This window comes from Podarcis vaucheri (genome assembly GCF_965113315.1).
Source record: "Podarcis vaucheri genome assembly, chromosome: 5".
Lineage (NCBI taxonomy): Eukaryota > Metazoa > Chordata > Lepidosauria > Squamata > Lacertidae > Podarcis > Podarcis vaucheri.
In genome coordinates this window covers 88,222,665-88,243,581 of record NC_138763.1, presented here as the reverse complement: position 1 = coordinate 88,243,581, position 20,917 = coordinate 88,222,665, and the positions used below count along the sequence as shown (strand labels likewise).

General features: G+C 49.9%; 1 protein-coding gene and 1 long non-coding RNA gene across 3 annotated transcripts in view; one reads left to right on the top strand and one right to left on the bottom strand.

The window, feature by feature from the left end:
* The window catches only part of LOC309532883, a 67,286-nt gene extending 62,934 nt beyond the window's left edge, over positions 1-4,352 (top strand). The window contains exons 3-5 of the long non-coding RNA XR_014220044.1: positions 119-256; positions 1,692-2,205; positions 4,230-4,352. This is a non-coding gene — a long non-coding RNA (uncharacterized lncRNA). The remainder of the gene's footprint in view (positions 1-118; positions 257-1,691; positions 2,206-4,229) is intronic.
* On the bottom strand, positions 1,768-20,758 carry LOC309532879 (dual specificity protein phosphatase 13B-like). Of its 2 annotated transcripts, none has more exons than XM_082223662.1 (5): positions 20,304-20,758; positions 18,753-18,908; positions 10,169-10,374; positions 7,253-7,473; positions 1,768-4,393 (listed from the first exon to the last, which is right to left on the bottom strand). In XM_082223662.1, exons 3-5 carry the CDS (start codon positions 10,327-10,329, stop codon positions 4,182-4,184), a joined length of 594 nt encoding a protein of 197 aa, XP_082079788.1. In that variant the 5' UTR covers positions 10,330-10,374; positions 18,753-18,908; positions 20,304-20,758; the 3' UTR covers positions 1,768-4,181. The 2 variants fall into 2 exon arrangements, with proteins under 2 accessions (XP_082079788.1, XP_082079787.1); XM_082223661.1 differs by lacking the exon at positions 18,753-18,908 and adding an exon at positions 18,460-18,720 and having other exon boundaries at positions 20,304-20,754.
* Positions 20,759-20,917: the final 159 nt, after the last annotated feature.

The following is a 20,917-nucleotide window of genomic DNA, read 5'->3' as shown; positions in this document are numbered from 1 at the left end:
TGGCGTTTCCTCCCAGGCTGCTGGTTACACAACAGCTCCCCTTGTCCTGCTGCATTCAGTTTATTCAAATGCTATTTTTAATTGTGTTAATTATAAACCATGATCTGTGTTCTTCCAGCGGACTCCCAAACATTTCGGAGTGTCAGGCAGCTGGGGCAGTGATGGAGAGCAGCCCAGATCTGAACAGATTCTCAGCTATCAATTAGCATCATCATGGCATCCTAGGCTATTTGAGGGTCCCGCTCCTGCTACCCAGGTGAGAGGATGTGGGGAAAGCAACTGAACAGATAGCAAAGCTTGCATATTTTTTATGCCAGCAGAAACTGGGATGGCAATGCGAGATGCTCTGTCTGCTGTCATATATTTGATTAAGAACAAAGCCACAAATGCTTCAAAAGAGGAGACAGCTCCGTAACTCTGAGATTGCTGTGGGCTCCTTGCTACGCCACATTTTATGCCAAGGATATGACCTCACAAATCCTTTATGAAGTCAGATGCAGATGGCGAATGTGTGTTATACTATGTCAGAGAAGGGCACCGGTGCAGTGACCATCAAAGCTGAAATGACCATTAAATAATTTTGGGGGGTAAGGGGGTCATTTGGAGTAGTTCGCTCATGTCACAATGAAAATCATAACTGTTGCCAGCCCAACCAGTGAGGGATCACCTTGAAATAAGTAAATAATGCTTACAACTGTTAATATAATTAATCAGATCTTTTATAGGTCATCTATGGGCTTTCATTCCTATAAATCGCTGGATTTATACTGACATCTGCTGGTGCAGAGAATCATAACACCTCTGTTTTCCCACCCTATCCACCAAATGATTGTTTTTCCCTAATGGATTTTAGCTGGATTATTTCCAGCCTAACAAAGTGGCGCTCTAAACAAGTGATTCAGGATCAAGAGAACATATCTATACTTTTAAAGCTACCTTATTTCTTGTGTGGGAATCTAAGTGCATGCCAAAATCTCATTTAGGATTGTGGATTAATTTCAAATTTCACTAAACTAAACTCTCACTTTATTATATATATTTCATATTGCCAATCCACTCTGTCATAGGTTCAGGGTGGGAATAACTATCTAAAAACATGACACTGTAAAACAGATTAAGACAGGCTTCCTCAAACTCTGCCCTCCTACAACTCCCACAATCCCTAGCTAGCAGGACCAGTGCTCAAGGATGATGGGAATTGTAGTCTCAAAAACATCTGGAAGGCTGAGTTTGAGGAAGCCTGGATTAAGTTATTAGATCAAGAATGGGGTATGTGTAGCTGTCCAAATGTTGTTGGACTCCAATACCCATCAGTCTCAGCCTGCATGGCCAATGATCAGGGATGATGGAATCTGTAGTCTAGCAACATTTGCAGCTTCAGCATTAAAAGATGAGTTTGCAGGAAAGGACTTGTTTATTATTTACATTTATTTGTTTATATATTATTTTGTATTTTAAATACTGCTTGCTCAAACTTAAGACCTCTAAGTGGTTGTAGAAATTACTATACAGTGTTCATGAAGCGCTACACAAACATTGTTTTATACAAAAGCATGTACAAAAACCCTTTAAAAGCAAATTCCATTCTCATCTCATCCATAATATGCCTTCACTTGCCTGGCTTTGGCTCATTTGATTTTGTTTTAATGTTTAAATGGTGTGTTTTCTTAATGGCCACTTCTCCATTACAGGAAACTTCTTTAGAGGATTGAATAGTTTGTGACCCCTTTACAAATCGTATATCGGCAATAAAAAACAAACAGAAAATTTCCTTTCGTTCCAGCTTTCTATTTTTATTGAAGCTAAAGTACCCCCCCCCCCGACTTGAACATTTTTCAAACAAAATGAGCATGCATGAAAACCAGATATCTAGCATGTGAATCTGTTGAATGCGTTGAATCTGGACCTTTGCTTGACCAGTGCAGTTTGCAAAACACAATCGGAGCCCCATCATCTGAATCCTTGTCCAGGGTGATAAGATCTGGGGAAGAGAAGAAGCTCTTTGTTTGCAACAACTGCTGCTTTTGCTTGGAGAGAGCAGGTGAACAAGCAGTAAACAGCGAGGAGGAGGAGGAAAGCAGAGCCGGGGAGCTCCAGGGCTTGTCAAGCTGGAGTTTGGGCCTTGGGGGATGCTCCTTGTGTGCTTCTGTAGAAAAAGTTATTCTCCCTCCCTGATAATCTTCTTTGACGATCACAAGTAGCCAAGTAAGTTTGTCTTCCATGAACTCGGTTTTAACAGTGAGTCCGTAAGCGACTGTCGAGGCCAGTTCTGGATCCACACGTCCTTCCACAGTGGGGACATAGGTTTCCGGGTGGGAGTTGATCATGGTGAGGGTTTGCCAAATGTGCCTTCCTCTTAGCACGTTTCTCCCTTTTGTCCTGAGTTCAAGCGTCTTCAAAGTCCATGACACCTTTGGTAAAGGCTGTTCTCCCATTGGAGCGCTCACAGGCCAGTGTTCCCCAGTTGTCGGTGTTTATACTACATTTTTAAAGATTTGCCTTGAGAGAGTCTTTAAACCTCCTTTGTTGACCACCAGCAGTTGCTTTGGAAGACGCTAATCAGGCATCCGCACAACATGACCGCTCCAACGAAGTTGATGTTGAAGAATCATTGCTTTGACACTGGTGATCTTTGCTTCTTCCAGTACACTGGCGTTAGTTTGCCTGTCTTCCTAAGTGATGTGTAAATTTTTTCGGAGACACTGTTGATTGAATCTTTCAAGGAGTTGGAGATGGCGTTTATAAGTGGTCCACATTTCACAAGCATACAGTAAGGTTGGTAGTACAATAGCTTTGTAAACAAGCATTTTGGTTTCCCTGCGAATGTTCTCTGCACTTCAGTCAGGAGAAAGCTGCACTCACAGAGCCCAGGTGATGCTGGATTTATCTATGATAATACTGGGGTCAGGGCTCATCCAATGATGCCAAATGCCAGGAGAGTCAGGACAGATGGGCAGGAGTGCTTCACACAGCACATAGCTGAGATCCTTAGCTGCAGGTCGTGCAGAATATTGGCACCAAGCTGGGCACGGGTAGATGCCAGGGCAATGAAGCCAGAGCACAGGTGACCACAATTGTGGGCAAAGTTGTATCATGCTTGCAGGATGCAGCATCAACTTGCAAATTAGGTGGGAGACAAAATGTGGGCGGGACCTGCAGCACATCGATGCCCGTGCATATTTGACCACGTGTTTGGATGGAGGCTAAGGCATTAGCTTCATTCAGGGAGCAAATGTGCTGGAAACAGTCTGGGTAGACCTAGGTTAAAATTCCTTTTTCAGCCACAGGATCGGTGGGTCATCTTATGGCTGTCATCACCCCCCAGAGTACTTGCAAAAACAGAACGGCAAAATCACCTTGTGCTCCCCTGAAGAAGGCTAAGATATTTATGTAATAAATCCTGGAGTTCTCCATTCTGTAGCCTATATTTAACTGCAACACATGACCTGTTTTTATTGCCTTTCTCCCTCTTTTTCTGCTTCTCCCTCTCTCAAAAAGACAGTGATGATATGGCCTTTTAATGGTGTGTGGGATGGGACAGTTATTGGTTTGCTTTTGCTTGGATTATGTATTTTGTGTTCTCATTTTGTATGTTTCTGTTGTGAACCACCCGGTGATCTTCGGATGAAGGGTGGTATACAAATTAGAGTTGCCACATGTCCTCTTTTTCCAGGACATGTCCTCTTTTTCAGGGGTAAAATTTCTGTCTGGATGGATATTTGGAATTTGCCAAAATGTCCGGGGTTGTGGAAGCAGGCTACTTTTTGTGCTACATATGCGGTAATAGACAGCCAAGTGCAAAACATAGACAGACTGTGTGAATTTTGCATGATGCGGGAAAGGACCATGCCCTTGTTTTTGTATTTTTTGAAGGGACATTGTAGAACGCACCTGCTCCCTCACTCCTTGCCCCTCGCCCCAGGTGCCGGCAAACGTCTCCTCTTTTTTGCTCTTCAAAATATGGCATCCCTAAATAACCAGTGTGATCCCACTCAAGTCCAGCAAACCAATGTTGTACTCTATCGAGGAGCCATCATTTATCACACATACCTAGAAGTGGAGGACACTGGCCATCTAGCGTGTTGTGTGGGACTGAAGTAAAAGCTTAGCAGCTTTGAAGTAATTATTCCAAACTGGGCATTGGTGCTGCAGCATTCCCTGTCTTTATCACTATGTTTTCCTCAGAGTGCCAAGGGACCTCTCTTCTCATTATTTAATCTGATGTCCAGGGCTCGTAGCTGGATGAGGAACCCTGTGTTTGGGCAGATCCCTCGGTTTGAATCCACCGATTTTAAGGCCTCCACGAGTGTCAGGTTTTCATGGATCATCAAATAGGCCAGTACTAAAGTGGCTGAGCGGCTTAACCCCATGGCACAATGGACAAATACCTTGCCTGCAGAGAAATAACAAAAGAACAGCATTTAACTGATGTCAGGGACGCGGACTTATAAAAAATATTGGGGGGGCCCGGGAAAGCTCGTGAAATGTAAATAAGCTCATGAATATGCAAATAAGCTCATGAATATGCAAATAAAGTGGCGCCGCCCCCTCGTGAGCGAATAGGGGAGAGCGTGCTGCTGCCTATTAATCAGCTCCGGAACAGCTGATATGCGGGAAACCTGGGGCTAGAGGCAGAAGCCCCCGCCCCCGGGGATTCCCCTGTTCTCGCGGGGGACAGCCGGGGCTCTCCAGCTAGGGCGCGCGGCTGGCTGGCTGGCTGGGGAGGGAGCAGGTGGGGAGGAGGCAGGGGACGGCGGCAAGGGCGCCCGAGATTATTGGGGGGGCTGAGCCCCCCCAAAATTTTTTTTGAGGGGGCTCAAGCCCCCTCAAGCCCCATGGAGTCGGCGCCTATGACTGATGTGGAACATAGAAGGTTAAGACCAGCGCTTCCACACACAGCGGAGGTTGGGCCAGGCCCCCACCTCATCAGGGAGACCCCGGCCGCATCACGACCCCCGGCCGGCCAATCCAGTCAGCTGGGGGGGCGTGGCTTACCCCTTTTAAGCAGCTGTGCAGCCAGGGTGTAGGAATAATGGAGGATGGCAGGAGGTTGGGTGCAGGTGAGCGGTGCAGGAGCAAGCTGGCAAGCATGCTCCAAGCAAGCTGCCGACTAGCTGTGCAGAGGCTCCTTTTATTAACAGAAGTCAGCAATTGGAAACAGCAGTGAAACCACTCTGAACATAACGTATTTCCATCTAAGCACATTTCCGGCGTTATCAAATACACGTGTTAGCAGGTGTTTCCCTAAAATTTTCCCCGGTACTTGATTTCATCTGCGTCCCTGGTCATGCTCCAGCCAAGCGTTATGTCGAGTAACCAAATCTGTGAGAGGACAAATGGTCCGGGGGGAAACCCTATTTGCTAGCCAAGAGGCCACAAGTTTGTGGAGCATGGGTGCAAGGCTCCTTGGCACGCTGTGGCATGCCGGGTGCGAGGTGTGCCTCAGCACAGGCAGAGCCTTATTCCCACACAGGGGATCTCCCTTCTGGTTCGCCCTCTTTTCATGCGTTCGTCGTATTGGCCTTGCTATGGACTTCGGTTGGTTGCCTTGGTTTTCCGAGGGGCCTGGTAGGAATTTTTCCACTTGGCAAATTGGTCATTTGGTTTTCGCCTACCTTGTAGCAATCGTCACAACTTTTGTAGGGTTTGGCAGTTAGGCATTGGTAAAGCCTGGTTTGGGGGAGGGGAGGTGTGGCCATCACCTCCCCCTCCATTTCAAAGGGTATTCCGTTAAAGGAATCCGGGGGTCGTGGTTCCTGTCCGAAGCCCGGGTGGAGGCTAGGGCCATGGCATGACCTTCCAGTGACCCTGGGGGAGCTCCGAGTTGGTGTGCATCAACAGGGCTCCCCCTACTGGTGGTTTAACCCTTGTGAGACTTCCTGCATGGCGGCCAGGAGTCAGATATAATCGGTTCAATTCCAATGCCTAAGTCAATACCACTCACATTCTGTAACCAATAAAGTTGTGGTCTAAATTTTGCCCATTAACCTAATACAGTATACGGTGTCCATATGCAATTATTCAACATAAAGGGGGAGGCCTTGGGGCCTTGACACACAATAGTAACTGTGGGGAGGATTTCTCTCCCTGAAGGTACAACCGTATGAAGATACCCTGGAAAACCATTGAAGAGTCCATGACGGAGGCAGAACGAGACTCTATACAACACCCAGGGCCAATGATGAGATGCAGTTCCTTCTGCTAATTCTATGTACTGGTGGTGAACTTTAGAAGCCCTGCATTGGGTTATCATAAAAAGACATCTACAATGAGACGCTTGAGTTACACATGTTTATGTAAAGTCAGCATTGGCCAATGAGAAGGTAAAGATCAAGGTAAGGGACGCCTGGATGGTTAAGTCCAGTCAAAGGCGACTATGGGTTGCGGTGCTCATCTTGCTTCAGGCCGAGGGAGCCGGCGTTTGTCCGCAGACATCTTTCTGGGTCATGTGGCCAGCATGATTAAACTGCTTCTGGCACAACGGAACACTGTGACGGAAACCAGAGCGCATGGAAACGCTGTTTACCTTCTTACCACAGGGGTACGTATTTATCTACTTGCACTGGCGTGCTTTCAAACTGATAGGTTGGCAGGAGCTGGGACAGACCAATGGGAGCTCACCCCATCCTGTGGATTTGAACCACTGACCTTCGGATCAGCAAGCCCAAGAGGCTCAGTGGTTTAGACCACAGCGCCACCCGCATCCCTACAACGAGATGCTTGAGTTATTCATGTTTATGTACAGTCAGCTTTGGCCAACGAGAAGAGAGGTGGTTAATCAACTTTGAAAATTATCATACTGATTGATATAGCCCAATAACTTTTTATATAGGATTTGGGCGACTGGAATAACTTCCTGCTTTTTTCCAAACTAGCCTTGCTTCTACAGTTTCAACTTCAGCCAGACACGGAGAAATTAATCAAACAATGCTTCCCATGCTACTATCACTACCCTAGGAAAAGTTTCGCCTGCTCCAGTGCTAAGCTGCCGTCAAACGCATAGGAAGAGGTTCATCAAAGAGTGACAACCCCACATGTGCCACTCCTCCTCCTTTCCTGGAGATCTAGTATGGGGAAGCCCATCCCTGATCAAGAAAGACCAATTAAGCAAAGCATCCTTAAGTAGCTTTAAGCCCCTTGCTAAATGCGGCAAGATTAAAGGGAACAGCAGCAGCTTTGGGCCCACGCAGCTGGCAACCGAGTGCCTCTCGCATCTCGTAGGCCGTTTCTCCTCCCGCTATCTCCCTCTTACCTCCTGTAGCCTTCAAGGCATTGTGGATGAAATTCGCAGCATCCTGGAAGAAGACGCTGATATCAAACGAGGTGTCATCAAACGCCTGCACCCCGTAGTACTCGATTGGCAGGTCTCTGTAATATCGAGCGCCCGTGTTGATGTTGTATGGCCCGTCTGCTGCATTGAGGATGTGGGTGATGCCGAGGCTCTGCAGAATGGCTTTGCTTCGAGCTGCCCATCTGTCAAAAGATGATAAAGGGTTGCTGCGGCTGCTCCTGCTCCATGTTGACATGGGCTTATTTAAGAGGTCTCTTGAGCCTCAAGGAAGCAAGAAGCAATGAGCACCTGCGTCTCATCTCTAATTCATAGCACATTCCCTGTTTACCAGGACTCCCTACAACCTGCTCTGTCAGGCAGAATCAGTTTTAGGGCTTCCCTCCCTTGCCACGCAGTTGGAGGAATAATTTCTGTTCTCCCTCTTTCTTTTGGACTACAGGTCTCTCTGTGTTACATTCACAATTCAAAGTGTTGGTGCTGACCTTTAAAGCCCTAAATGACCTTGGCTCAGTATACCTGAAGGAGCGTCTTCACCCCTATCGTTCAGCCCGGACGCTGAGGTCCAGCGCCGAGGGCCTTCTGGCGGTTCCCTCACTGCGAGAAGTGAAGTTGCAGGGAACTAGGCAGAGAGCCTTCTCGGTAGTGGCACCTGCCCTGTGGAACGCCCTCCCACCAGATGTCAAGGAAATAAACAACCATTTGACTTTGAGAAGACATCTGAAGGCAGCCCTGTTTAGGGAAGTTTTTAATGTTTGATGTTTTATCGCTTTTTTATTTTTATTATTAATATTCTGTTGGGAGCTGCCCAGAGTTTTTTTTTTAAAAAAATTATTTAATCATTTTTTCAATACAAACATCAACCGCAAAAGACACATACAACAAAAACCATAATAACACTACTAACACAAATTGACAATTCAGATTTGAATACTGATACACCTATGGCTACACCTTTTTAACAATATTTTCCCACCTCTCCTTCCCCTACTTCCCACCACTGTCTGCCTTATCGCTTAAATATTCCTTCCAGATTTCTTCATATTTATCCATTCTTAATTTGCGTCAACATGCAATTTGTTTGTATGTAGCTAGTCTGTCCATATTATCAATCCATGTGCTCAGTGGAATCTTTTTGTGGCTCTTCCAATTCATCAAAACAATTTTTTTTGCTTCTAATATGGCACGGTACTTCCATTTTTTTGGACACCTTTTATTCTCCCACGTTTCCGGAATATAATTTAGAATTAAATTAAGTACTTAACCTGAGGTACCACTGTATATTCAAGAGTAGCCCAATTGGGATTCCAGCTAACTCTCCAATCATTAGTCTTACTCAGCAGGTAGGCCTGGTGATATAGTTCCAGATTTGGGAGACCAAAGCCACTTTCCTTATTTGGAAGTTGCATTTTATGTAGTGATGTTTTGGGTGGCTTTGTACCCCATAGGCACAATCTAAATAGTTGATTTATTTTTTGGAAGTAAAATTTGGGAATATGTATTGGTAATCCTCTGAGAATGTATAAAAGCTTTGGAACAAGATTCATTTTGAGGACATTAACCTTTCCCCCCAAGGGAAAGGTTTAGAGGTCCCCACCTTTCAATAGCAAAAGAAATCTCATTTATAATTTGATTCAAATTTAATTTTACAATTTGGTCTATATCTAATGAAATCATTATACCCAAGTATTTAATAAAGTCTTTGCACATCCGAAATTGGCCCAATTGGTAAAATCTCTGAGTGACTGGGGAAACCCAGCCAGATGGGTGGGGTATAAATATATTATTACTACTACTACTACTACTACTACTACTACTACTATTACTATTACATTGCCCTTGCTCGCCTCATCGCCTCATACCCTCCAACATTTATCCAACGAAAATAGGGATGTCCTAAGGAAAAGTGAGACGTTCCAGGATCAATTCAGAAACCGGGTTGGCTTCTGTAAATCAGGGACTGTCCCTGGAAATTAGGGACACTTGGAGGGGCTACTTTCCCTTTTCACCCAGGGCCACCCCACCCATGAGGCAAGGCATAGGCGCCAACTCTGAGGCGCCCAGGTCCCTACAGCCTCCCTAATACAGTAAAATATTTGGGGCAGGTGGGTCCCCAATGTTGAGGCCAACGGGGGCAGATTTAGGGGCGCACAAAGGGTGCTCAGGCACTGAGTTTGCTGGATTTGGGGAAGGAGGCATGAGGGTTCAGACAGGGTCCTAGAGTCCTCTCACCTGCTTCCCAAAGGTCATGTATGTGTCTGCGACAGAGAGCAAAAGAGGTTTTCCTTGGCATTGGAGGGACTATGTATGTGTGTGCAAACAAGTTGGGATCTGAACATTTAAATTTCACAAAATAATAGTTTTATGTAAAGCAATTTTACAGTGGTACCTCAGGTTACAAACACCTTGGGTTACACACACTTTGGGTTACAGACTCCCCTAACCTGGAAGTAGGACTTTGGGTTAAGAACTTTACCTCAGGATGAGAACAGAAATCATGCAGCGGCAGCGGGAGGCCCCATTGGTACCTCAGGTTAAGAACTGTTTCAGGTTAAGAACGGACCTCTAGAACGGATTAAGTTCATAACCAGAGGTACCACTGTATGTTTTAATTGTATTTAATTGTAATATTATATTTTAGTTGTACTTAGGTTGATCTGTGTTTTTCCCTTTTCAAATGAGCATTTAAAGGTTATGTCGGTTTTAATTTGTCCAAATTTCTGATAGAAAGTTGGATTACAGAACCGGTTTATACTAGTCTATTTTGTGGAATTTGGATGTTGAGATCCCAGTTTGTTTGCTGCTATTTTATAGGATTTTTAACCTTCTGCTCTCCTTCTGACTGGTAAGTAACAAGATGCAATCCTTCCATTTCCTTACGCGTCTCCAAGGTAGAGGTTTGGCCAGACTTGATCCACATGGTTGTCGGATGCTCCTCTGCTCCAAACTAGCCTCTGCAATTCAGAAAGTGCTGGTGTCTCATAACGGCTTCGACTTTCCGAGTTTTGATTCTTGGAGGAGCCATTTCCAGCATGGCTCATATCTGCTTTTGTGCTTTCATGAGCTTCAGATGTAACCAAAATGGCCTTTGGGAAATGAGAGAGAGGCGGGGGGGGGTGTGTTAAAAATTTGTTGGGAAAGATGGAGATCACAAGAAGAAGGGGACGACAGAGGACGAGATGGTTGGACAGTGTTCTCGAAGCTACGAACATGGGTTTGACCAAACTGTGGGAGGCAGTGGAAGACAGGAGTGCCTGGGCGTGCTCTGGTCCATGGGGTCACGAAGAGTCGGACATGACTAAACGACTAATCAACAACAATATTCAAAAGTTACAATATAGCTTTGTCCACTGCCATAATTATCACAGAATGATCACTCCAATCCTCAATCCCATTTCACTGTTGGCTCGCTGAATATCCTCAATAGGAACCCAACTGGTGTAAGTTGGCCATGAAGCACTCCTAGCTACAGAAAAGTGAAAAGTTTGAATCCAGGTGTGCTCCCAAATTATGAACTGGATTCTTCGAGGGGAGCATAACCTCTCTCAGAGTAGGACGTGCACCTAAATTCTCAGACACATGAACCACCCACTCACAGCACTTCTGCCCTATCTGGGTTCAGCCTCTGTTTATTGAGCCCTCCGTTCATTCCATCACTGCCCCAAGGCATCTGTTCAACACCTTCACGGCCTCTTCTGTTTCCAGTGGAATGGAGAGAGAGAGACCTGCATATCAACAGCATACTGATGACACCATGTGTCAGGGGTTCAGAAGCAGAGACGCAGAGAAGGGTGGAAACAGAGAGCGAGGGGGAGGAAGCCGAAGGGAGAATGAGTGATGATGACGACCCGAGATCTCCAAGCCTAAGCAGTGAGTCAGAGGACTCCCAAAAGGGAGCCCCAGTGAGCAGAGCAAGGGGGGGATCCGGGGGGACACCCCAGGAGGAAGGGAACAGAGGAGATTCAGAGAGCAGCAGCTGGAAGTCGGGACCCACGCTCATAACTGAGGGCGGCAGCAGCTGGAAGTCGGGACCCACGCTCAAGACTGAGAGCAGCAGGGAGGAAGGTAGCCAGGCATCGGGTTCCGGAGGCTGTCAGCAGGAGGGAGGGCACGAGTCAGGGGTGGTCACGCCCTCCTCAGAGAGCGAGGCAACGGTTAAGAGGAAAGTAGAGAGTTGGGCGCGCGCGCCAAGTTCAAATGCAGCGGAAGCTGGAGCAGTAAGCAGCCCGGAGAGTGAGCCAGGTCCTAAAGCCCGCCGCAAGGAGGCAGAAGGATCAGGGGGGTCAGCGTCAGAGGAGAGTAGAAGGGAGGAGGCCCAGGGGGGCAGAAGGACCCAGAGACGTAGGGAGAGGCGAAGGAGGTGGAGCAAGGCTAGGGTATTAAGCTGGTGTGCAAGAGGCGGGGACTCAGACGGGTCTTCGCCGACCTAGAGCTGAAGGTGTAGAGCTGCACGCTGCAGTTCGGAAATGAAACCTGTAACTCAATAAAGACTCTTTTAAAGTGGACGCTGTGTGGCGTGGTCCTATGTGAGCTGGGACCTGGTAGCAGCTCTGACAGTAAGACCCGTCTCCTCAAAGCTTCAGAAACCTGAAACCTCGCAGCGGGAGCAGAAGCCGCTAGGGGAGGAAGAGGGGTGTCTGTAAGCGAGCTCACAAAGGTTAGCAAGATGACGGAAGAACAGAGGATCTCCGCGCTGCAAGAGGCAGTGACCCAGTTGTCCTCAGAGGTATTGGCTTCCAAGAAACGGGAGGAGGAGACTACAGCCGCCTACAGAGACCTACACGCCAGGTTTGAAATGCTTGTTAAGCAAGGGCAACCGGGACCCAGACCGGAGGGCGTGGGATTGGCACGGAGAGCAGGAGGGCTTGTGGCTCACTTCGATGGGACTTTGCAACAGTACCCTAATTTTAGAGCAGACGTAATGTGCGCACTGCAACTGCTGGCAAAAGACTTTAGAGATGAGGAAGAGAAGGTGGGGTTCATATTGTCCCATTTGCATGGGGATGCCAAAGCCTGGCTGCGCAATTTGTGGAGGGATAAAGATCCGGCGCTTCAGAATGCAGATGCCTTTATCAAAGCGATGGATGCGTGTTTTTTGTCTACTATTGATGTGGATCTTGCCAGACGGGAGATTCATGGACTAAAACAAGGGAGGGCGAGCGTCCGGCAGTATCACGCCCGATTTTTTGCGCTGGTCAGTGCTTTAGAATGGGATCGGGATTCGCCCCCTGTCAGAGACCTCTTCTGGGAGGGTCTAAGTTCAGCGGTTAAGGATGAAATTGCAAGGGGGGAGAGGCCCCGAAGCACGCAGGAGGTGGTCCAAAGGGCGCTGACTGTGGGGGTGAGGCTGGAAGAACGTCCATGGTGCAGAGATGAAGGACGTGGAGGGCGCGAAGCAGCGAGAAGTTTCTCTTTCGTTCCGAGGGAAGCAGCGCGTGCGCAATCCACACCTCCGCCAGGAGGGGGAGGGGAACCGATGGAGGTTGGAGGTGCAAGGGCTCAGTCAGCAGCCAGAGCCCTAGCACCGGCAGCAGGGAAAGCGAAGCCTCCTAGAGGGAACAGGAAGTGTTACATCTGCGAGGATCCAGGCCATTTGGCGAAGGAGTGTCCCCGGAGGCTCCACAAGCACACTGCAGCCTCAGCAATGGTGACTGCAGCAACGCAGCAAGGAGAACCACAGCAGGGAAACGACGATGTCTGGCTGGAGACGGAGGCACTGGGGCCCAGCCAGACGCATCTGTGAAGCAGTCCCCAGCAATCTTGCAACCCACGGATCCCCTCCCACCCAAACCAGTAGTGCAGCTCACAGCATCTCTCCAGCTACCCGACGGCGTCACTATCGAAGTGCCGCTTTCTGTGGATTCTGGAAGCAACGCAGACTTTATAGCGCAGAGCTTTGTGGAGCAGCACGCTATACAGCTATTGCCTGCCACTCTGCCCCTGCAAGTCGTCACAGTGGATGGCAGAGAGTTGCTAGGGGGGCAGGTGGTGAAGCAGACGCCACCGATGGTGATGCGCCTTGGCAACCACAGGGAAGTCATCAGTTTTAATGTCACCCAACTGTCGGACACGCCCATTGTGTTGGGCATGAGTTGGCTGGACAGGCACAGTCCGACACTGGCTTGGTACCAGAGACAACTGATCTTCGGCTCCTCTTATTGCGCAGAACACTGCATCCTGCCCCGACGGGAGGGAGAGGAGGAGGAATCACAACTGCAGTTGGGAACGTTGCAAGCGGTCCCCCACAAATACGCGAGCTTTTTGGAGGTCTTCTGCGAGAAGGAGGCGGACAAGCTACCCCCTCACCGGCCATATGACTGCACGATTGACCTCCTACCGGGGGCGACGCTGCCGAAGGGGCGGCTATACTCCATGTCTGAAGATGAAATGCAGGAACTCAAACAGTTCATCGAGCATAATCTGGAGCGTGGCTTCATCAGAGAGTCCAAGGCAGTGGGGGGCAGTCCCGTTTTCTTCGTGAAAAAGAAAGACACGCCCCAAAAAAGACTAGTTGTGGACTACCGCCTTTTGAACCAGATGACCAAACCGTCTGATTACCCCATGCCCAGGATTGACGACCTCCTCGCGACGGTGCGCAAGGGACGCGTGTTCACCAAGTTGGACCTGCGAGGGGCGTACAATCTCATCCGCATGCGGGAGGGCGATGAGTGGAAGACGGCCATGTTCACACCGCTGGGCACCTACGAATACAGAGTTATGCCCTTTGGATTACAAAATGGCTCTCACTGTTTTCAAGCTTTTATGCATCACGTGTTGGAGGGACTCCTCTACAAGACATGCGTCTGCTTCCTGGATGACATCCTGATTTTCTCTGACTCGCAGCAAGCTCACGACCGAGACGTGAGGGAGGTGCTCAGCAGGTTGCAACAACATAGACTGTACGCCAAGCTGGAGAAGTGCCAGTTCGACACGACGGAGGTGGATTTCCTGGGATACAAGTTGTCGGACAAGGGGATAGCCATGGACAGCACCAAGGTTCGTGCGGTATTGGATTGGAAAAGCCCGCGCAACCGGAAGGAGGTCCAGCGGTTTGTCGGCTTCGCCAACTTCTATCGCAAGTTTATCAAGGGGTTCGCGATGCAGACGGCAGCAATTACGGACACGCTCAGCTCCAAAAAAAAGAAATTCATCTGGACGGAGCAGGCGGAACAGTCCTTTCAAGCGCTCAAGCATCTCTTCGCATCGGAGAAGCAACTGCTGCATATCGACCCCAGTAAACCGTTGAGGGTAGAGACAGACGCGTCAGACAGAGCCGTGGGAGCTGTCCTGCTGCAGCGAGACCCGCAGGGGGTGTGGCGGCCGGGAGCGTTCTACTCCAGAAAGCTCAGCAAGTCGGAGCAGAACTACACCATCTGGGACAGGGAGTTGCTGGCCATTCATGCAGCTTTCAAGGCGTGGAGGCACTTCCTAATCGGCGCCAAGCACACGGTGCAGGTCTGCACGGACCACAAGAATCTGGAGCACTGGCGCACGGCTCAGTTCCTGAACCAGAGGCAGATACGTTGGGCGGAGTTCTTTGCTGACTTCAATTTCCGAATAGAGTACGTCCCAGGCGACACCAACATCATGGCGGATGCACTGTCCCGAAAACCGCAATACCTAGAAGAGGTGACGCCAGCGGCGGCCATGCACATCTTCGCACCGACGGCGTGGGCGTGTGCCTCAGCTACAGTAGACCTGGATGCGGTGCGACGTGCATTGCGGGACGACTCATTCGCGCAAGACAAGATGGCGGAACTGCTCAGAGGCACGGCTACCACGGACGAGTTCCAGGTGCGGGACGGCTTGCTCCTACGCAAAGGGGCTGTCTATGTACCAGGAGACGACCTTCGCGCCAAGGTACTGCAACAGTTGCACGACGCACCCACGGCCGGTCACTTTGGCACAGAGAAAACGATGGAATTAGTCGCGAGAGACTTCTGGTGGCCCAGGCTGAGAGGAGAGGTCGCGGACTACGTCGCGAGGTGCGACACCTGCCAGAGGGCCAAGCCGGTACACAGACCACCGGCGGGACTGTTAGAACCGCTGCAAACACCGTTTGAACCGTGGGAGAGGGTGGCCCTGGACTTTGTGACGGATTTACCCAGCTCGAGAGGCAAGACAGCTGTGCTAGTGGTGGTGGACTTGTTCACCAAGATGGCACATTTCATTCCGTGTGCGAAGGTGGCCACGGCGGAACAAACCGCCAAACTGTTCATAGATCACGTGTTCAAAGTGCATGGCCTGCCACGGTCTATCCTGTCCGACCGCGGACGCCAGTTCATCTCGTCTTTCTGGCAGAAGCTGATGGGTTTTCTAAATGTCAAGGTCAATCTGGCATCAGCAAGACACCCGCAGACCAACGGGCAAGCAGAGAGGGTCAATGCCATCATGCAGCAGTACCTGAGATGCTATGCCAATCAACAGCCTGCGACGTGGGTGGATTACCTGCCGCTAGCCGAGTTCGCTTACAACAACACGAAGCACGTGTCCACAGGAGTGACGCCGTTCTTTGCCAACAATGGGAGGAATCCCAGAACCTTCCCGGGACTGGAGAGAGTGGGGGAAGGAGAACCACAGACGGCGGACGCGTTCGCGTCAGAGCTGCAGGCGGTCCACGATCAACTCAGACGGCAGCTGGAGCTAGCTAAGCACGCCTACAAGGTGCAAGCTGACAAGCACAGGCGGGTTGGCGAAGTGATCCAAGTGGGAGACTGGGTCTGGTTGGCAGCCCACGCAGTGCCGACCAGGTCGCTTGCCAAGAAGAAGTTGGGGCACAAGCAGATCGGTCCGTACCAAGTCGAAGCGCAGATCAACCCGGTAGCCTTCCGACTGGCGCTGCCGGAGGGTTCCAGAATGCATCCGGTGTTCCACAGGTCGGTGCTCACTCCCTACAAGGCACCTCACAGGTTCCAGGAGCCAGGGACGGCGCCAAGTCCGCTCCGGGAACGGACGGAGACGCGGGAGGTGAAGCACCAGGACCACATCAACGAGGTCACGGAGATTTTGGACTCCAGATGGGGGGAAGAGGGAGTCGAATACCTCTTAGCCAGAGAGGGCACCCGGGCCAGCGCCAATAGCTGGGTACCAGACTACGCTTTGGAGGAACCCCTGCTCAAGGACGAGTTTCATGCCCTCTTCCCACACAAACCCATGCCAGCGAGCTTCTTCGACGACTGGTTGTTCACACCCACACTTTCTTCCAGCACGTTCCATGGATTCGACTCAGAAGGGGAACCCGCACGGAGCACCCGTTCCCCAGAAGGTTCACCGGCAGGTTCGGCATCAGGCAACTCGTATTGGTGGGACGATCGACCAGAGGAGCGATGGCGCAGGAAGTGGCTGGAGATGCCAGGTCGAGCGACCGACGCAGAGACTGACATGGACGTGTTCGGGGAGGACCTCGGGTTCGAGCACGGCGGTACAGAGATGGAAGAGCAACAAGTCCACGTCGACGACCGCGAGGGGGAAGACTCGGAGGTCTTCAGTTGGCGGCCACCCACGGGGAGCGACCTGTATCCAGCATTCCCTCCCATGATGATGGAGCGCCCAGCACCCACACCTGACAGCGGGGAGGGGGGAAGGGGGGGCTTCGAGGGGGGGATGGATGTCAGGGGTTCAGAAGCAGAGACGCAGAGAAGGGTGGAAACAGAGAGCGAGGGGGAGGAAGCCGAAGGGAGAATGAGTGATGATGACGACCCGAGATCTCCAAGCCTAAGCAGTGAGTCAGAGGACTCCCAAAAGGGAGCCCCAGTGAGCAGAGCAAGGGGGGGATCCGGGGGGACACCCCAGGAGGAAGGGAACAGAGGAGATTCAGAGAGCAGCAGCTGGAAGTCGGGACCCACGCTCATAACTGAGGGCGGCAGCAGCTGGAAGTCGGGACCCACGCTCAAGACTGAGAGCAGCAGGGAGGAAGGTAGCCAGGCATCGGGTTCCGGAGGCTGTCAGCAGGAGGGAGGGCACGAGTCAGGGGTGGTCACGCCCTCCTCAGAGAGCGAGGCAACGGTTAAGAGGAAAGTAGAGAGTTGGGCGCGCGCGCCAAGTTCAAATGCAGCGGAAGCTGGAGCAGTAAGCAGCCCGGAGAGTGAGCCAGGTCCTAAAGCCCGCCGCAAGGAGGCAGAAGGATCAGGGGGGTCAGCGTCAGAGGAGAGTAGAAGGGAGGAGGCCCAGGGGGGCAGAAGGACCCAGAGACGTAGGGAGAGGCGAAGGAGGTGGAGCAAGGCTAGGGTATTAAGCTGGTGTGCAAGAGGCGGGGACTCAGACGGGTCTTCGCCGACCTAGAGCTGAAGGTGTAGAGCTGCACGCTGCAGTTCGGAAATGAAACCTGTAACTCAATAAAGACTCTTTTAAAGTGGACGCTGTGTGGCGTGGTCCTATGTGAGCTGGGACCTGGTAGTGCTCCCAAATTATGAACTGGATTCTTCGAGGGGAGCATAACCTCTCTCAGAGTAGGACGTGCACCTAAATTCTCAGACACATGAACCACCCACTCACAGCACTTCTGCCCTATCTGGGTTCAGCCTCTGTTTATTGAGCCCTCCGTTCATTCCATCACTGCCCCAAGGCATCTGTTCAACACCTTCACGGCCTCTTCTGTTTCCAGTGGAATGGAGAGAGAGAGACCTGCATATCAACAGCATACTGATGACACCATGCTTCAAATCCCCAGATGGCAGCTCCCAACACTTTGATACAGACATTAAATAGCATAGGAAACAGAGTGGACCTTTGTGGGATCCCACAGCCCAAAAGCCATGAGCCGAGCAATGACCCCCTGGAAGTGACGATGCAGGTAGGAGCAGAACTGTTTTAAGAAGCACCATTGACTACCAGTTCCTCCAGTCTCTCCAGAGGAACGCCATGGTCAATGGTGTGTCTTCTTGAGAGGGCAAGAAAAATCAACAAGATTACACACACCCCTGTCTCTCTCCCAATAGAGATCATCAGTCAGGGAGACCAAGGCCATTACTGGGCCTGATACCAGGCTGGAAGAGACCTGGATCTTCTCCAAGCATACCTGCAGCTGACTTTCTACAACCATGAAAGCAATATTAGAGACTGGACAGTAGTTTCCCAAAACCTCTGGATCCAGAGAGGACCTCTTTGAGAGGGAGTGTACCACTGCCTCTTTCAAGGTGGTGGGCGTAGCTCCCTTCTTGTTACCGTTGTACCTCTTTGTGACTTAATATTCTGTCTTCTTTCTGCAAGTTCCTCGGACTCTCTTCAGGGCTTCCTTGTGTTCACTGTGAGTGATGTGTTCCCGGCCTTCCTCCTCCTCCTCGCTCTGTTTCTTTTTTTAGTCGCCGACGTCCAACACAGGGATAAACAGCGTGCCTCCTCTGCGAGCTTGTGGATTAAGTTGCTGATACTCTGTTATTTTAAGTGCTTGTGGTTTTAAGCCTCGCTTCAAGCAGTGTGGGCCGCTTTGCATCCTGTAATTGGAGGAGAAAGAGGGAAAGAATACCTTCTGGGTAACTGCAGGAGTTTCAGGGTGAGATTACACCAGCTGCAGGCGACTGAAGATTATGAAAATTCAAGCAGGGATGAGGCTTGTGGCAGAGGTGCTCCCCAGGGCTTCCTATCCGTAGACAGAGTAGGATTGGGCCAGCCTCTCAGCATCCTATCGTTGAGTTAGCAAAATAATTTCAGCAAGTATTTCGTGGCATTGCAGAAGGTTAAAAGAGAGCTCCTTGCAAAATGGCCTTCTGCACTGCTACTGAAATACAAAGGCTATTAACAGAAAAAGTGGGTCGCTGACGCCAGATTACCTTTTGCAGTATGGTTTTTGTGCATGCGTTTGTGCGCCTTGTCTCAAGCGCACGTACCTACCAAATGTTGTGATCCACCCATAACATGTAGGATGCTGTTGGCACTGTGGTCTAAACCACTGAGCCTCTTGGGCTTGCCGATTGGAAGGTTGGCGGTTCGAATCCCTGCAACAGGGTGAGCTCCCGTTGTTCCGTCCCAGCTCCTGCCAACCTAGCAGTTTGAAAGCACGCCAGTGCAAGTAGATAAATAGGTACTGCTGCGGCAGGAAGGTAAACAGCATTTCTGTGCACTCTGGTGTCCGTCACGGTGTCCCATTGTGTCAGAAGCAGTTTAGTCATGCTGGCCACATGACCCGGAAAGCTGTCTGTGGACAAACGCCGGCTCCCTTGGCCTGAAAGTGAGATGAGCACCACAACCCCATAGTCGCCTTGGACTGGACTTAACCATCCAGGGGTCCTTTACCTTTTTTGTTTTTTTTTAACTTAACTAGTAAAAGTAAAGGTAAAGGAACCCCTGACTGTTAGGTCCAGTCGCGGACGACTCTGGGGTTGCGGCGCTCATCTCGCTTTACTGGCCGAGAGAGCCGGCATAGAGCTTGCCGGTCATGTGGCCAGCATGACTAAGCCACTTCTGGAGAACCAGAGCAGCGCACGGAAACGCCGTTTACCTTCCCGCTGGAGCGGTACCTATTTATCTACTTGTACTTTGACATGCTTTCGAACTGCTAGGTTGGCAGGAGCAGGGACCGAGCAACGGGAGCTCACCCCGTCGCGGGGATTTGAACCGCCAACTTTCTGATCAGCAAGTCCTATGCTCTGTGGTTTAACCCACAGCGCCACCCGCATCCCTTGAGGAAAGTTGTCACTCGAGTGAGCTTCAAGGAAGCAGCTTGCCAGTCTAGTCTTCCTAAGCATGACCCACTGCCTGAAGAGTGTGAATCTTTAACAAGCCAACCCCTGGTCTGCAGTGATAAATTTTTCCTCCTGCATGAGGCCATCCCGACCCATGTTCTCCTGGCAAGTCACTTATGGTTGAGCACAGTGAAGTCAAACTACTTGGCCTGGACTGATCGAAAGCATATGGTAAGGGTACTTATCAGAATGGTAAATAAGGCCAATACAAATATCCCCATGCCCCTGAAGAGGGGCTGAGGCAGGGAGAAAGTGGCTTTCCCTAAATATTGCCTAATTGACTAGAGATTTAAACCAGGTCCCCCAGTCCACACTCTTAAAGGAGACAGACTTACTGCGTCATGCGCTGAGCTGTTCAAGACCATCTCAAATTTGACGGCCTCTTCTCTCTGCCCCCTCCCCCCATCCCATAAGGCTTTGCCAGTGCCTTGTCATTGCCTAAAAATATTTCATTTTACAAGGCAGCCGTGGAGAACAGATACTAGAGATTGTATTTTGGCCACTAGATGTTGCTCTGCAACCGCATAAGAAATGAGAGGAAGCAATAACCGAAATGGCTGCTCTCTCATACGACGATAATTCCCCAATTTCAACACTGATAGCATGTCCTTCCTTGTTCAGTGTCCCTGTTCATTGTTAATATGTAGGTAAGATCAACAGAGTTCTGAAAATTAGCATTACGGTACCTGACTAAAGATAGAATTCTGTGGGTCCTGGTCATAATCATAGATTCATGAACTTTCATTTGCTGTGAAGCCCATTCTGTGGATTCGTAGATTTAATTGGACCACTATAAAACTTCTGCATTTACTGTTTAACTGTATGGACTAAATGAAATATGACTTCAGTTTATTTTTCTGTATCTCTCTCTGTGTGTTTCCTATCCTTAACACTCTATAATGTCATGGATTTAGGGTGTTAAGATGGGTGCCAGATCCAGCCTAATCTC